At 35.7% G+C, this 17,984-nt stretch overlaps 1 protein-coding gene across 1 annotated transcript in view; it reads left to right on the plus strand.

The window, feature by feature from the left end:
* LOC143244742 (pre-piRNA 3'-exonuclease trimmer-like) overlaps positions 1-15,910 on the plus strand; it is a 78,513-nt gene extending 62,603 nt beyond the window's left edge. Inside the window, exons 22-23 of the mRNA XM_076489958.1 lie at positions 12,889-12,987; positions 15,100-15,910. Of these exons, the coding sequence (XP_076346073.1) occupies positions 12,889-12,987; positions 15,100-15,166 (166 nt within the window). The 3' untranslated portion in view covers positions 15,167-15,910. The remainder of the gene's footprint in view (positions 1-12,888; positions 12,988-15,099) is intronic.
* Positions 15,911-17,984: the final 2,074 nt, after the last annotated feature.

The following is a 17,984-nucleotide window of genomic DNA, read 5'->3' on the forward strand; positions in this document are numbered from 1 at the left end:
TCACTCTTAAGTAATAGAAACAATTCTTTATGCTTTATAAATTTTCTGTGGTTGCCAAGAAATAAAAAAAATCAATTCTACATGCTATGTAAGTCTTATTTAAAAAAAACATACTATGTAAATCATCACCTTGAAGTTTTCATCAGTTTTACTACTAGTGATAAACCTTTCATAGATATTTGATTCAATTTTGGTGGTTTTTAAGCTTTGTAACTAGCCAATAAACACTTCTAGTTCTGGTGTTGGCATATTTACAGCTGATGGGATGGTTTAAAGTTAAGCTTGGCAAAAAACTCTCAAGTTGTCTTCACTCTCTCTGAGGGAATAATAAATGAGTATAAGACATTCTATTTCTGTCTGTGATAACTTCTAGACTGCACGTGATGGTATCATAATAACTGGGTTGGTGGAACACCCATTAGTTCAAGTTCAGTTAACCCTCAAGATAGTCTTCATGTGACTTACTTGAAATACTTTCATTTTCTGTAAAAATTTATGTTCATTTGTCAGTAGGGGAGGAATGGGAACTGTGAGCAATGAAGCATTTCTAAGTAGTAAATTCCATTACAATATTGGTTCTAAATGTGCTTTACACTTGTACCTCTCACGTCATATTAATCCTTCACCTTTTAAACATGCAATGATAAATTACTTCCACACACACACACACACACACACACACACAAAGTGTGGGATGACAATAAAGATACTAAATATTCCTTTGAACCTTGAATGTGTTTCAAATTTCAGAAACTTTAGCCAAATAGTTCTGTTAATTGTTTGAATATTTAAGAATAATTTAAATTTGTTCACTAGACAAGCTTATTTCTTGTCTAGACTACAAGGATGAATATAAGTTTGTCTGTACAATATTTCTTTTTCTGGATCCAAAAAGATGGATGTAAGTTTGCTTGTCCATATAGTCAAATTTCTTCTCTAGTTTTATAAATATCAAAGTGTTTTGTTTTGTTTTTTTATTGATTCATAAAAGGCTTGCTCATCTCTCTCTCTCTATGCTTTTTTGTCCTTTCTGGTGGATGTTTAACAGATCTTATGAAATAACTGACTGCTGTGTGTTTCTACTTTGAGCATGGACAACCTTGATTTGCTTGCAATAAATACTTCTAAATATAATGGATTTATTTTATATTTGCAAATGAATTGTATTGATGCAAAAGCCTTGAAAAACATGTTTATTCTGCAACCCTTTAAATATCTTCAGTGATCATAAATGCTGTTTCTATGCAACTAGATTATGATGGTGTATAAAACACTTTAAAAGTATAATCAAGAAAACGTTTTATTCATACAGAACCACCATGTAGTAAATATTAATGAATTGCTTATTATTATGTTTACTTATAAAAAGAAAGTGTGTGTGTGTGTGTGTGTGTGTTTTCTTATAGCAAAGCCACACTAGCCTCTCTGCTGTGTCCACCAAGGGGAATTGAACCCCTGATTTTAGCTTGGTAAATTCATAGACTTTCTGCTGTACTAGCTTGAGGACAAAAGAACAAGAGCTTAATGGTGGTGTTTAGAAAGCATCTACTTCATCTCAGTTGTGGTACAAAATTGGCTAAATTTGACTTTCCAAAAGTCTGTTTAAGGTGGGTCAAGTATCTTAGTTTTCAGGTCAGTGAATTACATATCAATTACAGTTACTTGTTTGTTTCTGCATTTCGCATAAAACTACACGAAGGCTATCTGTGCTAGTCGTCCTTAATTTAGTAGTGTAAAACTAGAAGGAAAGCAACTAATCATTACCACCCACTGCCAACTATTGGGCTACTCTTCTACCAACAAACTGTGGAATTGAATGTCACATTATAATGGCTCAATGGTTGAAAAGGTGAGCATGTTTGGTGTGACAAGGATTCAAACGCATGACCCTCATTATCAAGAGTCAAGCAATCTAACCACCTGGCCTAATGGATTCTGATTCTACTAATTTGAGAAAAGTGAATTGAATTATAAAAAAACACATTGCTAATGATAGAGGTTATAATGCTGACTCACTTAATTTATAATGCATAAAAATCTAAATCAATTTTTATTAAGCAGAGTACTAAATTAAACAGTGTGTAAAATAACAACATTAATAGTAATATTGTACAAAGTATAACTAGCTAGTTTGCCAATAAGTTGAGTAAATATAATTTTATTCTTAATTTTCAAATAAATAAGAAAATTAAAACAATCCTTTATAAGTAGTTATGATGGAAGTTGTCATGCCACCATGACACTTGATGACAGAAGTTGTGAATGTTGCCAGTGAGCACATTGCTAGAAGATCCCCTCTGTGTGGATTCCTGTACATGGTGAGGGGACCTCCCAGGGAAGGTTCTGTTCTATCTGGTTAACTTCTCTGGGATCTAAACATCCACCCACGTGTTTGCCGTGCGTGGCGACCCGTGAAGGGGAGGAGAGGATCCTGGTGGTTGAGGGGTCCAACCCTAACACACCACTTTGGCCTCGAATTCCAGTAGACGGGCAGCCTTTGGGTGGTCCCCCTTGGGTCAATCGGCTGGTCCACTTGGGCTAGAGTCAACCAAGTACCAGTGTTGGAAGTTCTCGACGGGTGTTGTGGACATTGTGCCTTATGCTGGTGTTTGGGTATAGTGCTCACGAAACCCTGGCGTTGCTGCATTGTCCTTGCATGACTTTGTAGTGCGTCCCCTTGTAGGACTTCATGGTGGGTGGGGGTCAGTGGGTACCGAAATTTTTTCTTTTTCCTATGGATCCTCCAAAAAATTTAAATAAAATTGTAAAAAACAGTCAATGGGTAAGCGACCACGTCTTGAATACTCAGAACATCAATCTTCAACATCAGTAACACACATACCTCATTTTCTTATATTACATTCTCTTTCGGAAAAACCTTTAGGGCAAATATCCCCTTTTTTTATTCAGAAGGGACGAGAGGGACTTGCTGGCTCTCCAAAGTCAGTAAAGAAACTTCGATCTGGTGACATATTGGTTGAAACATCCACATACCAACACAGTGAACCCCTCTTGAATTCAAAGGCAAATGAGGGTACACCCCATGCTACCTTGAATTCTTCACAAGGAGTTATTGTTGAAAGGGATTTGAAGAACGTTCCCGAGTCGGAGATTCTCACTGGTCTCTCCACTCAAGGAGTTTCTGCAGTGAGGTGCATCTCCACTCGCAAAGATGGAGTTACACTGCCGACAAATACCCTCTTTTTAACATTTACTTCACCACGTGCACCTGCCACCATCAAGGCAGGTTATCTCATTTGCAGGGTTCGCCATACATACCAAACCCTCTTCGATGTTTCCAATGTCAGAGATTCGCCACTCAAAGACATCTTGTCGTGGTTCCCTGACACGTGCTCGTTTGTGGAGGCAAGGACCACGATGCCTATGACTGTGACATGAACCCACATTGCGTAAACTGCAATGGTTCTCACCCCTCTTACTTTCATTCTTGCCCAAAATGGTTGGAGGAAAAAGAGGTGCAGCATTTGAAAACGTCACATAACATTAGTTATCCTGAGGCTCGAAAATTGCTGTCCACAACTCCATCTTGGACATATGCTGCTGCACTTCATTCCAAAATTACAGTGGGAGTGCAGACAGATCTCTCTGTGCCTCCAAGAGAATCGTTTTCAAAACAAATGAAAAGCCTTTTGACCTCCGTGGTTAAAAAGGTTGATGAATCGACTTCCACACCCATCTCTGTTCCTCCCATACCTTCCAACAAACCTCAAGATCCACGTCCTTCAGTTTCAAATACAGGCATTTCTTCTGATACATCTTTTTCTCCCACCACAAGAGACAAAATAATTATTCGTTCGCGTCCTCAGTCACTGGATTCCCCTTCCAATAACAAAACCTGCCCACCGACCCAGAGCAGGATCCATGGAGGTTGATAGACCTCCTCCGACTAAAGACAGTAAAGAAAAAAGACGTGGTCGTAAACCGAAGGGTTCTCCAGCCACTTCACCTACCCGTTCTTAAAAATGGCCACCTTGATACAATGGAATTGTCGAGGTTTACATTCTAATTTGGATGATACCAAAACGCTGATTGCTTCCTACCATCCTGTTTGTCTTTCTTTACAAGAAACATTTCTCAAAACTGCTGATACTGTCTCCATTGGGCAGTTTTCTCTGTACAGAAATGACAGGTTGTGTGATGGCCGAGTACATGGAGGGGTGGCACTGTTGGTTGATCAACACATGCCCACCCTGTCTTTGTCACTCAACACACCCTTGGAGGCTGTAGCCATTCGTGTTTCCTTGGGTCATACCATCACTGTTTGTTCTCTGTACCTGTACCCTGGAGAGACATACGATCAATCAGATCTTGATGCTCTCGTTGAACAGTTGCCATCTCCATTTCTAATCCTAGGGGATTTTAATGGACATCATCCCCTCTGGGGAAGTGCTATTATTGATGGGAGGGGCCGATCTGTAGAGCAGATGCTCTCTGATCACAATCTTTCTCTTTTCAATACTGGTTCTTCCACTTACTTTCATGCACCTAGTCAGTCCTTTACTGCTATTGATCTCTCAGTTTGCTCCCTTTCATTATTCTCCCATTTTTCATGGAGGGTTGACAGTAATCCACTAGGCAGTGATCATTTTCCGATCCTTTTGAGAGAGACTGGTCATGGTCGATGCCACCCTACCCGCGTGCCCCCGGTGGAAGCTGGATCAGGCAGACTGGTCCACTTTCACTGCTCTCGCAGAACTTGATCCTGCCATCGTAAATCAGCCATCAATAGACGACTGTGTAGCAGCGGTAACTGACTGTATTACACATGCAGCTGCTCAGTGTATTCCTAAAACCTCGACACGTTTTCCACGATATCCTCGTCCGTGGTGGAATCCTGCTTGCCACTTAGCACGGAAGGCTCAAAAGCGGGCCTGGGATACTTTTCGTAGATATCCCACACTTTCAAACCGGGATGCTTTCCAACGGGCCCGTGCACATGCTAGGTGGGTAAGACGTCAAAGCCAGAAGGAATCTTGGATTAAGTTCACAACCAGCATATCTTCTACCACCAGTTCCAAGATCATATGGGACAAGATTCGAAAGGTTCATGGGCACTACAATTCTGTCCCTCTCTCGATCTTACTCTCTGACGGTCAGGAGGTGACTGATGTTTGGAACATTGCTAACAGTCTAGGTGAAAGCTTTTGCCGGGTATCTAGCACTTCTGCTTGTTCTTCCACCTTCCTGGCCATCAAGACTCGGGCAGAGCGATCACCTCTTTCCTTTCGAACTGACTGTTTCTTTGACTACAATTGTCCCTTTACCCTGGCGGAACTAAAAAGTGGCCCTTCATCGGTCTGCCAGTACGTCTGTTGGACCTGATGATATTCATTATGACATGCTGCACCATCTATCTCCTGCTTCTCTTGATGTCCTTCTGATTGTTTTCAACCGGATCTGGCAGGAGAATGTTTTTCCTGATGCCTGGCGCCAGGCTATTATTTTACCTTTCTCTGAGCCAGGGAAAGATCCCAAGATTCCTTCAAACTACCATCCAATTGCTTTGATGAGCTGTCTCTGTAAGACATTAGAAAGGATGGTTAATGCTCGTCTTGTTTGGTTCCTTGAATCAAACAACCTCCTCTCGCCCACCCAGTGTGGGTTCCATCGACAGCACTCCACCACAGACCACCTAATTCGTCTTGAAACATCTATCAGAGAAGCCTTTCTCAACCGCCAACATCTTGTATCAATATTCTTTGACATAGAGAAGGCTTATGACACAACATGGAGGTATGGCGTTTTGAGACCTCCATACATATGGGTTACGTGGCCATCTACCCATGTTTATTAAAAAAATTTTTAATGGACAGGAGATTCCAAGTTTGTGTGGGTTCGACACTTTCCGTTCTTTTGTACAGGAACTTGGAGTCCCTCAAGGCTGTGTATTGAGTGTTACACTCTTCAGTATAAAGATAAATGCCATCACTGAACAACTCCCTCTCACTGTTGCGAATGGGCTGTATGTTGACGACTTTCACATCTCATGTCAGTCGTCAAACATGAGATATATTGAGCGGCAACTACAAATCGCCCTCTATTGTGTAATGGAAGTGGACTCTGGCGAACGGCTTTAATTTCTCTCTCTCCAAAACTGTATGCATGCACTTTTGCAGTCGACGGGGTATTCACCCTGATCCTGAACTTCATATCAGGGAAGTTTTGCTGCCAGTGGTCCCTGAGACCAAGTTCTTGGGGCTTATCTTTGATCGTAAACTGACCTTTATACCACACTTAAAGCAGCTTCGGTCAAATGCACAAGAGCACTGAACATCCTCCGTGTTCTCTCTTCTACCAGTTGGGGGGCAGATCGCTGTTCAATGTTAAAGGTATATCGTGCTCTTATTAAATCGAAACTCGATTATGGATCAATGGTCTATGGCTCTGCCAGACCATCGGCCTTAAGGATGCTGGACCCCATTCATCACCAAGGACTTCGACTCTGCACTGGGGCTTTCCGTACCTCTCCAGTTCAAAGTATATACATTGAATCTCATGAACCTTCTCTACACCTTCACCGTTTGCAACTATCTTTACAATATACTTCGAAACTTCATTCCTTACCAAAGCATCCCACCTGGAAATGTGTTCTCCTTCCTCGGTGGGCAGTACTTTTTCAGAACAGACGATCTGTCATTGCTCCGTTTGGCCTTCGCATCCGGGGGCAATTGGATGAATTGGGTCTGTCCTTGGATAACATTGCAGATTCCACAGGTCGGCCCATCCCACCATGGCTTACTACAGCCCCCAAATGTGACCTTTCTTTCAGTCACCTAAAAAAGGCAGATACTCCAGATTGGAAGTACTGTCTTTTATTCAATGAATATCTTTCAAACAATCATTCAGTTCCCATTTATACAGATGGTTCCAAATCAGGTAATTCAGTGGGCTTTGCTATGGTTTGCTATGGATCAGTAGTTGCACACAGAATCCCTTCTACAGCTTCTGTGTTCACTGCTGAACTGTATGTCATATCTCTTGCCCTGGATCATATTGAAGCTGAGCAGTACTCCAACTGCACTATTTATACTGATTCGCTTAGTTCTATACTTGCCTTGGAATCGCTACACGTTAGCTCACATCCTATTCTCGCTGATATTCAAAACCGACTGGCCCATTTCTCATTAGCAGCTACTTCAGTCCAGTTTTTCTGGATACCAGGCCATGCTGGTATTCGCGGGAACGAGCTTGCAGACATGGCAGCTAAATATGTCTGCTTCAGCACCATCACTCCTATGCCTATTCCGTACATGAACTATGGTGTTGTCTTCAAGGCTCGGCTCCGTGCCAGCTGGCAGTCCACTTGTAGTGAGCAACGCGACAACAAACTTTTTCAAATCAAACCCAAAATTGGACTTTGGCCATCTAGCTTCCGTAAAGTTCGGAAGGAGGAAGTTGTTTTCACTAGGCTACGCATTGGTCACAGTTTTTTAACTCATCATTTTGTTTTATCTGGAACTGATGCACCAATGTGTAGTTTGTGTAACACTGAAATCACTATCAGCCACGTTTTACTTTCTTGCCCTCGTTACAATTCTCAACGACGGCAATATTTTAAACATATTTTTTCCCAGGGTCAGTCTGTAACATTGGACAGAGTTATTGGTGATGATGACTCTGTCCACCTTAATAATGTTTTTAATTTTTTTAATGGCCATTAATCTTTTTAATCTCATTTAAGTGTTGCATATTTATTCATTACACCTTTCTAATTGTGGTTCCTTTTTTACAGTCTTAATCTCTCTCATTGAATTTGACATTGGACAATGGCCATAACATTAAATAACTCGACACCAGGACTAGAAAGGCCAATTTCAGGTGACTAATGCTACTGTTTGAACTACTCATTAGTCGTCCTGGCGAGTTGTTATTATACTTTTGCTGCATATTATTTCACACTTTTCTACTTTACTTTTTAGTACTGGCCATATTGACTCATAACCCGGAACCAGGACTGGAAAGACCAACTTCAGGTGACTGACGGTGATTTTTATACTTACCTGTTAGTCTTCCTGGCGGGTTATGATCATTACCATTCTGCTACAGGTAGTCCTTTACAACTTTGTTGACTGGATGTCAACATTGGTTTTTACGCCATTTTCTGTTTTAATTGCTGTTTTGCTTTTATCTTCAATTACTTTTACAAATTTTACTCCATTTACTTGACTTTATCTTTTTACTGGAAATTTGGCTACTCATTGTTACGATTTTGCTATGTATCTTTTAAAACTTCTATTCTTTTACATTTTGATACTGGTTGCTATGACACATAACCCGGAACCAGGACTGGAAAGACCAACTTCAGGTGATTGACGGTGGTTCTTGAACTTACCTGTTAGTCTTCCTGGCGGGTTATGATCATTACCTTTTTGCTAGAGTAAATACTTTACAACTTCTTATACTCTGCCTTCTATCTTAACATTGTAGACTAGGTGTCAACATTGGTTTTATACTTTTTTGTTTTACCTTCATTTCCATTTATGTCTATTACTACATTTATTTTATTTTTTTTTACATTTTTACCGAATGTCTGGTGCAGATGGCCTCGCTGATTTGTGCCATAAAACACTAAATCAATCACTGCTAGGAGATTTCATGTAACATAATGGTTTCAGTGATATTCAACAGAGAGTACTGGTAAGAATCATAATTACACAATGTTACTATCACAATCCATCACTGAAAAGTGACTTTTAGAGAGAATGACGTTACTGTTATAATAGGAACTGTTCATATTCGATACTTCAGAAAGTTCATTTTTCTGAAGATTTAGTTCCATAGGCTACATTATTTACCAAATTAATTTTTAGATTATTTATGATTAATGAAGATAGTTTGATGATAATACCTCTGTTTTTTACTTACTCATCTTTATGGTGTTTTTGTTAAAAGGTGTCTATGTATTATAATTGTTTAATTGCACATAACTGGTTATGTATAAAGGTTGTATTTGACAATTTGTAGTGCATACTATAGGAGTTTACACATTATTTGAAGTGTAAAGGTCAATTTTTATTAACTTTTATCTTGTACTGTCATCGAGTCAAGTTATCGTCAAATAGGTCATGAGTGTATTGTAGTTAGCATGCCTGAGCTGTGAATCTACTGATTTGTGCTCATGCCACATTTCTGCAAAATATGCATTATAAGAGTGACTGTGGAGTTCCACTATTTGGTCTGGTAAGAGTAGTCCAAGAATTTATAATGACTTGCAGTTGATTATCTGCCTTCCTTCCAAGGCTGTGCCAATAGCTCTGATTTATGTAGCTTTTTGCAGGTATTCTGAAACAAAAGAAACAATACATTAGTTGTCTGAAAATTTGTTTCATTTTTCCTGTTGGAAAGAAAACAAACAATGTAACTTAAACTTTAATAAGTCCAGTATAATACATATATCATATTACCCTGCTGTCTCACTACTGAGTCTTATACAAAAGAATTTTAGATATTATAGTTGACTTTTCTATCTCTAAGGTATCATTTGCTCCCTCCACAGTGGTACATTGGTATGTTTGCAGAATTATACCACTAAAAACTGAGTTTGAAGCTTGTGGTGGGCAGAGCACAAAGATAGCCCATTGTTTGGCTTTCTGCTTAACTCAAAACAGTAAAAACAAGTGGTCTCATTTTTAAAAATTTAAAACTTCTGGAGGTATTTCGTTCACCTTGTTTGTTTGTTTATTATCTAGTTTCCAAAAATGGTAGGTATTTTCCTTTACTTTTCTCTGTCTTTTCTAAGTTGAGTTTAACACCAATGTTTGTATAAGAAGTTACTTTGCTGTCTTTTTACTTATTTTTTGTATAAAACAAAGAATTAATTGACTTGTTCCTTTTTTGTATAGCATTATATATAAGATATAAGACTGGAGGTATATTATGAAAAGCACAAATCATTTCATAGATGTAACAATTTATCAATAACTGTGCAGCTATTTTGTGATTTATGCTTTGAAAATCGACCTGCAGCTTTATTTAGATCTTGTTTGTTTGTTGTTTTTTTTCTCCTACATGAAACTTAAGACCATTGAAATGTATTACATTGTCATGTGGTACTTTCTTTAGAAACTTATTAACATTTGTATTTTATGAAAGTAGCAAATATTGTGGTATTTTGTATCTTAAGCAAAATACAACCATTTCAAAGATTTTATTACTATGACAGTGATTTGGTCAATCATCAAGACTTAATAGAAATAAAAAAAGTGTATGTTGTGGTTAGAACTTCTGTTTATCAGTGTTCATTTCTAGATATTTGTTAAGTTCACTTACATTTTTTGAAATTGGTGTTTCTCTGAGTTTTCACTTTTAACACTTATGAGTATACTAATATACTGTATATTTCACTAATTTCTCTTACAGGAGTAATAAGTACAAAACATAGTTAAAACTTTGTTATAAAATTATAAAACCAACTAACTGACAAAACATGTTTCATTTCCTTCAGAGTAATATTGAAAGGCATTGTAGTCAGTATGGAAAGGGTTAAAGCTCATGAGTTCAGTGACTCGGGAAAGTTCGTTTCTTTGAATTACGTGCAAAGCTACACAAGGGTTTGAGCTAACTTTTCCTAATTTAGCAATGTAAGATTAGAGGGAATTTAGCTAGTCATCACCACCCATCACTAACTTTTGGGCTACTCTTTTACCAATGAATAGTAAGGTTGACAGTCACGTTATAATGCTCCCATAGCTGAAAGGGTGAACATATTTGGTATGATGGGGATTCAAACCCACAACCCTCAGATGACAGATCAATTGCCATAGTCACTAGGCCATGCCAGGCTAACGTGGGAATGTAGTGAAGTTAATGTAATCTAAACAATTTGTGGTGTTTTTCTATTATATTTTGGGGAAGTTTTGATTTCTTCTTTTTGTATCAAGGATGTTTATTTGTTAAAATTGAAAATCAGAACTTCTGGTTATGTGTAATTTACAAAACAGAGATAGTGTTGAAAACTGAAAATATCCATTGATATTCATTTAGTAGCCACACCTTTATTCAAGGGCTGAGCATGGTCCAGTAACTTGCATGCCAGACTGTTAGTAGTCAAACCTTTATTCAAGGGCCCAAGCATGGTCCAATGGCAAGCATGCTGGATGGAAGCTGAAATTCAATGCCTAACATCTCATCACTGCAAAACTATTTAAAAAAAAAATTTCTTTATTCTGTTCAAAGAGTGCAAAAAAAAACAACCCTTGTGGCAGTGGGTGTTGCCAGGTCTTTCCCTATGATTGGTGATTCTAAATTAATCTGTTTATTCTAGGTACACATACATTTGATAAGCTTTCAGTAAACACTGTCTTTTGTACAGATAAAATTATAATTACTAATCAAGTTTTTCTACTAAAGTTAATGAATCAATAGAGGAAGGTGAGTATTGAATAGTACATGTTGTCTTTGTTTCTTTTGTTAAAAACATTACATGCAAAGTAACATAAAGTAACAATAACAAAATAGATAGATATTAACTTTATTTTACTTCTCTTGCCAGCTTCCATTTAGTTGAGTAAACCAGAAAATTTGAAAAAGTACTGTAAAGTACTTAAATAAATCCGTGTTAGTAGTGTAGATAATAAATTACAGACTGCCAAACTTTGTAACAAACCATTGGTAAAGTTTCTATATTCAGATAGGTTTTGTATCTTGGCATCAATATCTAATTACATATCATAATGACTGTTATGTTGTGATATGTATCTCTAGTAACTGGTCCATTGTATGTATATTTGTCAGCAAAATTTCTCAAAATGGTTTTATGAATTTGGATGAAAGTTGGTATACATTTGAACTGTGATCAAATTGGAAGTGATTAGTTTTTGAAAGGTCAAAATCACAGAAGCTTCATGAAAAAAAAAAAAAACCTCTGTTAACATGAGGACTGTTTTATTATGCTATTTTTGCTTTATATCTCAGTCAAAAATTATTGGACTGTGATAAAACTTGGTGTAGAATATTATTCCTCATTACCCTGCCAAAGTAGTTCTTGTCTGTTCATAATGGCAGACATAAAACATATTTTCATAATTTTTGAAAACCAAATATAATCAATGCTGTGTAGTGGAGACATGCACTCTACTTGAGTATACCTTTAGTTTTATATGAGATCACACTATTGATCTCCATAAGTGTAGAGAAACTATGCTTTATTCTGTTATGGATACAGAATTGAAGAGCAAAAGTACATTTGATTAACAGAGATGCATGTGTATGCATTACCTGACTGAAATTAATACAAATATACAGCTTCAGTTTTCAGTGGAGCTTATAGAAACATAGAGAAGAAGAATTCTAGAATAGTTGAATTCACCAAACATAGTTTAAATGTATTGTTAGGTCACAAAACATAATAATATTGAAGATTTCTTTAATAAATCTATGTACAATTCTTCCTTAATATATATTGACTGATTTATAAAAATATAGTTGGAAATTCGTGAAAAGAAGTTTTACAAAAAGTATTTTTCTTTCCCTCTACTAAACTGAAATTTTTGTGTTCTGAGAAATTTGTTTGTAACTTAAAATTGTATAAAATTTAAATGCAGAAGAACAGGATGATGGGAAGAGAAAAGATTGGGATCAACTACAAGCCTTACAACTTGATGGCATCACTTATTATTTTATGCCATATGTTAGTCTTGTTTAATTTACTAAGTGACCCCAAACTTGGATAAAGTTTTGTAAAGACTTTGGCCATGAGAGAATCTACCAATTATAGTGAAGATCAAAACCATATATATTAAATTCAGTGAAGTAACACTGCTAAGGAAAGGTTATAAACTTTTATGGCATCTTTAGAAACAGGTGACATGGATGTAATCAGAAGTTCAAGTAATTTATAAAGTTTAATCTCATCTCATTATTTTTCAGTGCACGTTCCATCATGACAGCTTTCAAGAATCATGCCAAGTACAGAGTAGTTAAATACAATGTCTTTCACCATTCTCGTGAAGTCAAAGCACTTTTATGGTAAGTTTTGTTATAATAAATCATTCTAAAGTTGTTTGGGTAAGTTTTATCTTAGTAAATCATGTTCAGTTAAACGGATTATTATTTATTGAGGTAGGTTATGTTTTGGTAAATTATGTTCAGGATGAAACATCATCAAGCTGTTATGTTAGATTGCTATGATAGGAGGAGTTTTCCCTCTATTGCATACACTATGAACATACTGTGAAAAAAATGTTTTAGTTGAGTTTCTTACTTAAATTTATATTACACAAAAGTTTTTGAGAAATATAGTTTGGTAAGTTATAAATGGGTACATTACCTAGTAACATTGTTTAATTGAGGAATCAACAAAAATAATTGTATGGTTTATTTATTGTTACCTGGAATTTAGAGCATTTTCAACTACAGCATTAAAGCATGTGTGTGTAAGCAACAAAGTTAGTTTTGTTAACTGTATATTAAAACATGAATTAAAGGGTTGATGTGATGAAGGATATACCTGATATTAGTATAGTAGCTTTTATGGAGTTGATATCAGGTGAAATAGGCAAGGAATTATATGATATAGTAATTACTTAGGGTTTATGATGAAGTTTCTTGTGAAGTGGCTTGTTACTGTAACTTTATTAAAAAATGTATTGGGGTTCATAAAATGAAGTAGACATGGTGTGGGATTTTATATATATCTAGCAGTGTATTAGTATTGTATATTGTAGTTTCCCCTGAAACTTCATGTTATTGTTAGTATTATAATTTATCTTGGATGAGTCTCTGATTTATTATGTTATGAACATTATGTCTTAAGATTTCAAGTAGCCGCAAATTTTAATTTTAATTGAGAAGTTAATTGAATGTCAGTATGTATTAAATCTATGATATTTTCCAACAAGATTTATACAGTTTTCTTTCTTAACACAAATATATTTTAATATAAAACTAACAATATATTTTATAGCAATGGTTATTACAAGTAGGGATTTATACACAAAAATTTTACAAACAACATTAAGTCTTCTATCCTGTTTGAAACTTAATACTTTGTCAACGGTTCCCAAGGGGCAAATTATTTTAATGTTGATATACAGATACACTTTACTTGACGGGTATGCTGAGTAGCCAGTTCTTCACATGTGTTTTTTTTCTGTTGAAGTTATGCAATGTCTTCATAGAAATACTAACGTCCGAAGATAGGTCACTGAAGTTGAATGGTTTGTAATGTTCAAAATCTATTAGTGTTCCTGCTCATATATCAGTAGTTTTTCGATTAATCAGCGTTTGTTACAGTTATAGCTTCTGAGATTTATAGTATACTAACTGTAGCAGACTTGCAAAAATATTCTAAAAACTGTCTCTCCTCATGTTGTGATGGCTATTTTTTATACTCATTAGGCAAGATTCTTGAACATTCAGCTGGCAATGATATTGGCAATCACTAGTATTTATGTACGTCATACATTATTGATTCTAATGCTCGAGGATCTTCTAAAAATTTAGAGAACAGGTGGGACTTTTGCAATACACATTTAACAATATATGTTACATGCATTACTAAGTATATATTAAACTGAAACAAACATACATGATGATGAGAAACCCGCTCAAAGTGAAAATGTATATTCTCAAGACAGCTGGTATGGGTATTAAAACTTTGATTAAAATAAAGTACAGAACAACTTTGTTTACCTGAAGGTGACTTGAGAAGGTCGAAACGTTCTTTTGTACTTTATTTTAAAGTTTTAACACTCATGTCAACCATCTTTAGAATACATTGAAACAAACATAGATATTAAAATAAATGTATAACAGCAAATCCGTTACATTATATATTTATTTACGTAAACTAAAATCAGTAATAATAACCATACACTGTGCTGTTGAAAAACCGTTCTGTTTTGATTGGTATTACATTTTCCGTTTTCGAATATCATTGTTTAGTCTTGTGATTCGTCAAACCATTGTTTTATGTTGACTGAGGTATGGGAGATACGATGTAGTTGATATATTATTAGACAGTCTTCTTTCCATTCATTCTTAGAACGTGTATTTATTTACCTAAGATGCTTCGTTTAGTGTATTATTGTTATTTGAATACTAATTAAAGAGAATAATGCTTCAACTGTTTTTATCTAGGAGTGCTTTCGTTATCTCAGGAGGTGTCACTTTTTACCTGCTTTTCAAAGTATGTCGTCACTCCTGAGTCTGCTAATGCTCTAACCCCGTGACCCAGAACAGCAACGTCCTCCGAATATGTGAAACGTATCATATTCCTAAGCCTATACGACACACAGGCTTTATTGATTCAGATTAAACTGTGTACACATTTTTTACTGCGATGTTGAGAATTAGAAACAATTTTATTTGTAAGGTGATCCTTTACTATTTGCTGTTTCATAGTGCTTAAAATACCAGAAGCACTAATTGGTTTGCTTTTGTGAATTTGACTCAACAGTTTTTTGTTATTTTTGTATAAGTATCTAAAGGTCTTGTCATTAATCACAAATGAATTTAAGACTTTAATGAGGTGGAATTTCATTAGTTTACTAATTTTTTAACTTATGAACAGATATGCTGTCTAGTTCAAAGTATTTCTTGTTTGAATTAAGAATAAGTTAAGTTATACAGAATGGGTTCGAGTTGTTTTTGTACAGAAATATCACTTGTATGTGTTATGCAAGATAGCACATGCTGAAGGTAGATCAAAATTACTCATTTTTGCACAAAAGAAAAACTTGCATTTTTTATTGGTTTTAGTGTAAAATGAGTTGTGAAAAAAAAGATTTTGATAGTGAAAAAAAATTATTCCTTTATGTAAATGTATGTCAAAGATGATAAAATACTCTTCTTAGAGAAATGATAGTTCATTTTTTGTAACCTTAAAGTTAGGTTTGTGTATTGGTGTAAATGTGATTGTTTTATATAAATGGATTGATTTCAGTCGTCACTGCTTTCCGGTCTGTTTTTGCACATTGATGTTTGCCTTGAGCTAACAACTATTCACTTAACTAATAAGATTATTTTAAATACGTTTTAGCTGGAGTTCGTTGAAAAGTGCATGGAATATTCAACACAAAATCAGAGTCTAGAAGTATAAAGCTATAAACTGCAAAGCACTCAGATAATATGCCTTTAAAGTAACCGAGATTATGTGTTCCAAAACAAACGTAATGGAAGCAACCTAAAGTCTGTATATAATTTAATGAAATTTTGCTTAGAATTTGAAACACGATTATATAGTTTTAAAGACTTTGTGTGATTACTGTGAGCGTGATTAAAACATTGAGAATACTCTCATCAGTTCTTAACAAAAATTTAGAAAAATTTTAATGGAAGTTGTCCTTTTACATTATTACATCATAATAAACTACAAATGCAGTAAATAGCCCGATGTGACTTTGCTATAAGAAAGCACAAAAACTACAAATGTACCAAATAGTTTTCTAAAAAATAACAAAATGAAACTTTTTTTTTTCTTTCAAGCTGTATTATGCATTGTATACATCTTAGAATAAGTTTATTATTTCATTTAGTGTCAACTTTTACAACCATGGTAGGCACAGCATGGCGAGGTGGTTAGGGCGCTCGACTCTTAAGCTGAGGGTCGCAGGATAGAATCTCCGTTGCAACAAACATGGTCACCCGTTCAGCTGTAGGGACATTATAATGTAACAGTCAATTCCACTATTCGTTGATAAAAAGAATATCCCAACAGTTGGCGGTGGGTGGTGATGACTATCTACCTTCCCTCTAGTCTTACACTGTTAAATTAAGGCCAGCTAGTGCAGATAGTCCTCGTGTAGCTTTGCGCGAAACTAAAAAAAAAATCAAACTACCATGGTAAGAGAAATTTAAAGAAAATGAGGAATAAAAGTTTGAAGAAATTAACGATCTCGCGCTCTTGAGACGTTTGGCATCGGTCACTCATATGTCTGGTTTATTTCTACTCTTGAGTTAATGATCTTATGGAAAGATTGAAGTTATGGTTTAACAGGTAGAATATCTAGTGAAGTTCATATTTGTTAACATGATGACTAAATCTGAAAAATATTACCGTATTTTTATGACTATAAATAAAAAAATGACCTTTGACTGCAGTGTTGTACTAAATTATGATACTGGCTATAGACATTTAAACCTGTGTGTTCTACGTTATCGTGCATTTTAATACTAAGAATTACTAGTTGATGACTTTTACATTTATTAGGACTTATGAACCTGAAGATGATATGCTTTATCCTGTCGTAACTTTTTGAAATAGAAAGTAGCCATTGACCACATTACGTTGACTGATGATCGTTCTGTGCTACTTCGTAGTATGGTTTTCTGAATCCGAAGTTCACCATAACCCCTTTGTATTGTCTTCTTACGACATTTTCATGAAAGTTACTAGTTCGCAGATCTCTGTTCTAGAAAGTTACGAATGACCACTTTACATCATTCTTGTCACAACTATGCTTTGCGTGAGTAAATGTAACACATAAAATAAGTACTGATCACCTTTTATTGTCCTTCATGGCGTCTTTGTAACCTGACCTTGAAAATATTTGTTGGTCATTTGCGCCGTGTTTAACTTGACTTTGTAGTGTTGAAAATGACTTCTAACAGTACTTTGTTCCCAAAATACATTGAAACATAAGGTGAAACCTAGCAAAAGGGTAAATATACAAACATTATATAAGGTGTCTCGGTTTTTGACCAGCCTGTGACTCTATGATAATTACTTTTTTACGTAATTCTAAGTAGTTACAGATTCTGTCTTTACCCCCACATGTATACAAGTTCATAGAACGGAGAAACATAGTAAACACTACAGACAAATCAGTTTTGTAGTTGTGTACTAGATGGGGCAAAAGTGACAACACAATTGCTTTATTTACAACATAGTTTAATGTCTAAGGCCTGTTCTCACTAGACTATGCATTGGTCACAGTTTTTTAACTCATCATTTCCTTTTATCTGGAACTGATGCACCAATGTGTAGTTTGTGTAACACTCAAATCACTATCAGCCACGTTTTA

This window comes from Tachypleus tridentatus, chromosome 2 (assembly GCF_004210375.1).
Source record: "Tachypleus tridentatus isolate NWPU-2018 chromosome 2, ASM421037v1, whole genome shotgun sequence".
Taxonomy (NCBI): Eukaryota; Metazoa; Arthropoda; class Merostomata; order Xiphosura; family Limulidae; genus Tachypleus; species Tachypleus tridentatus.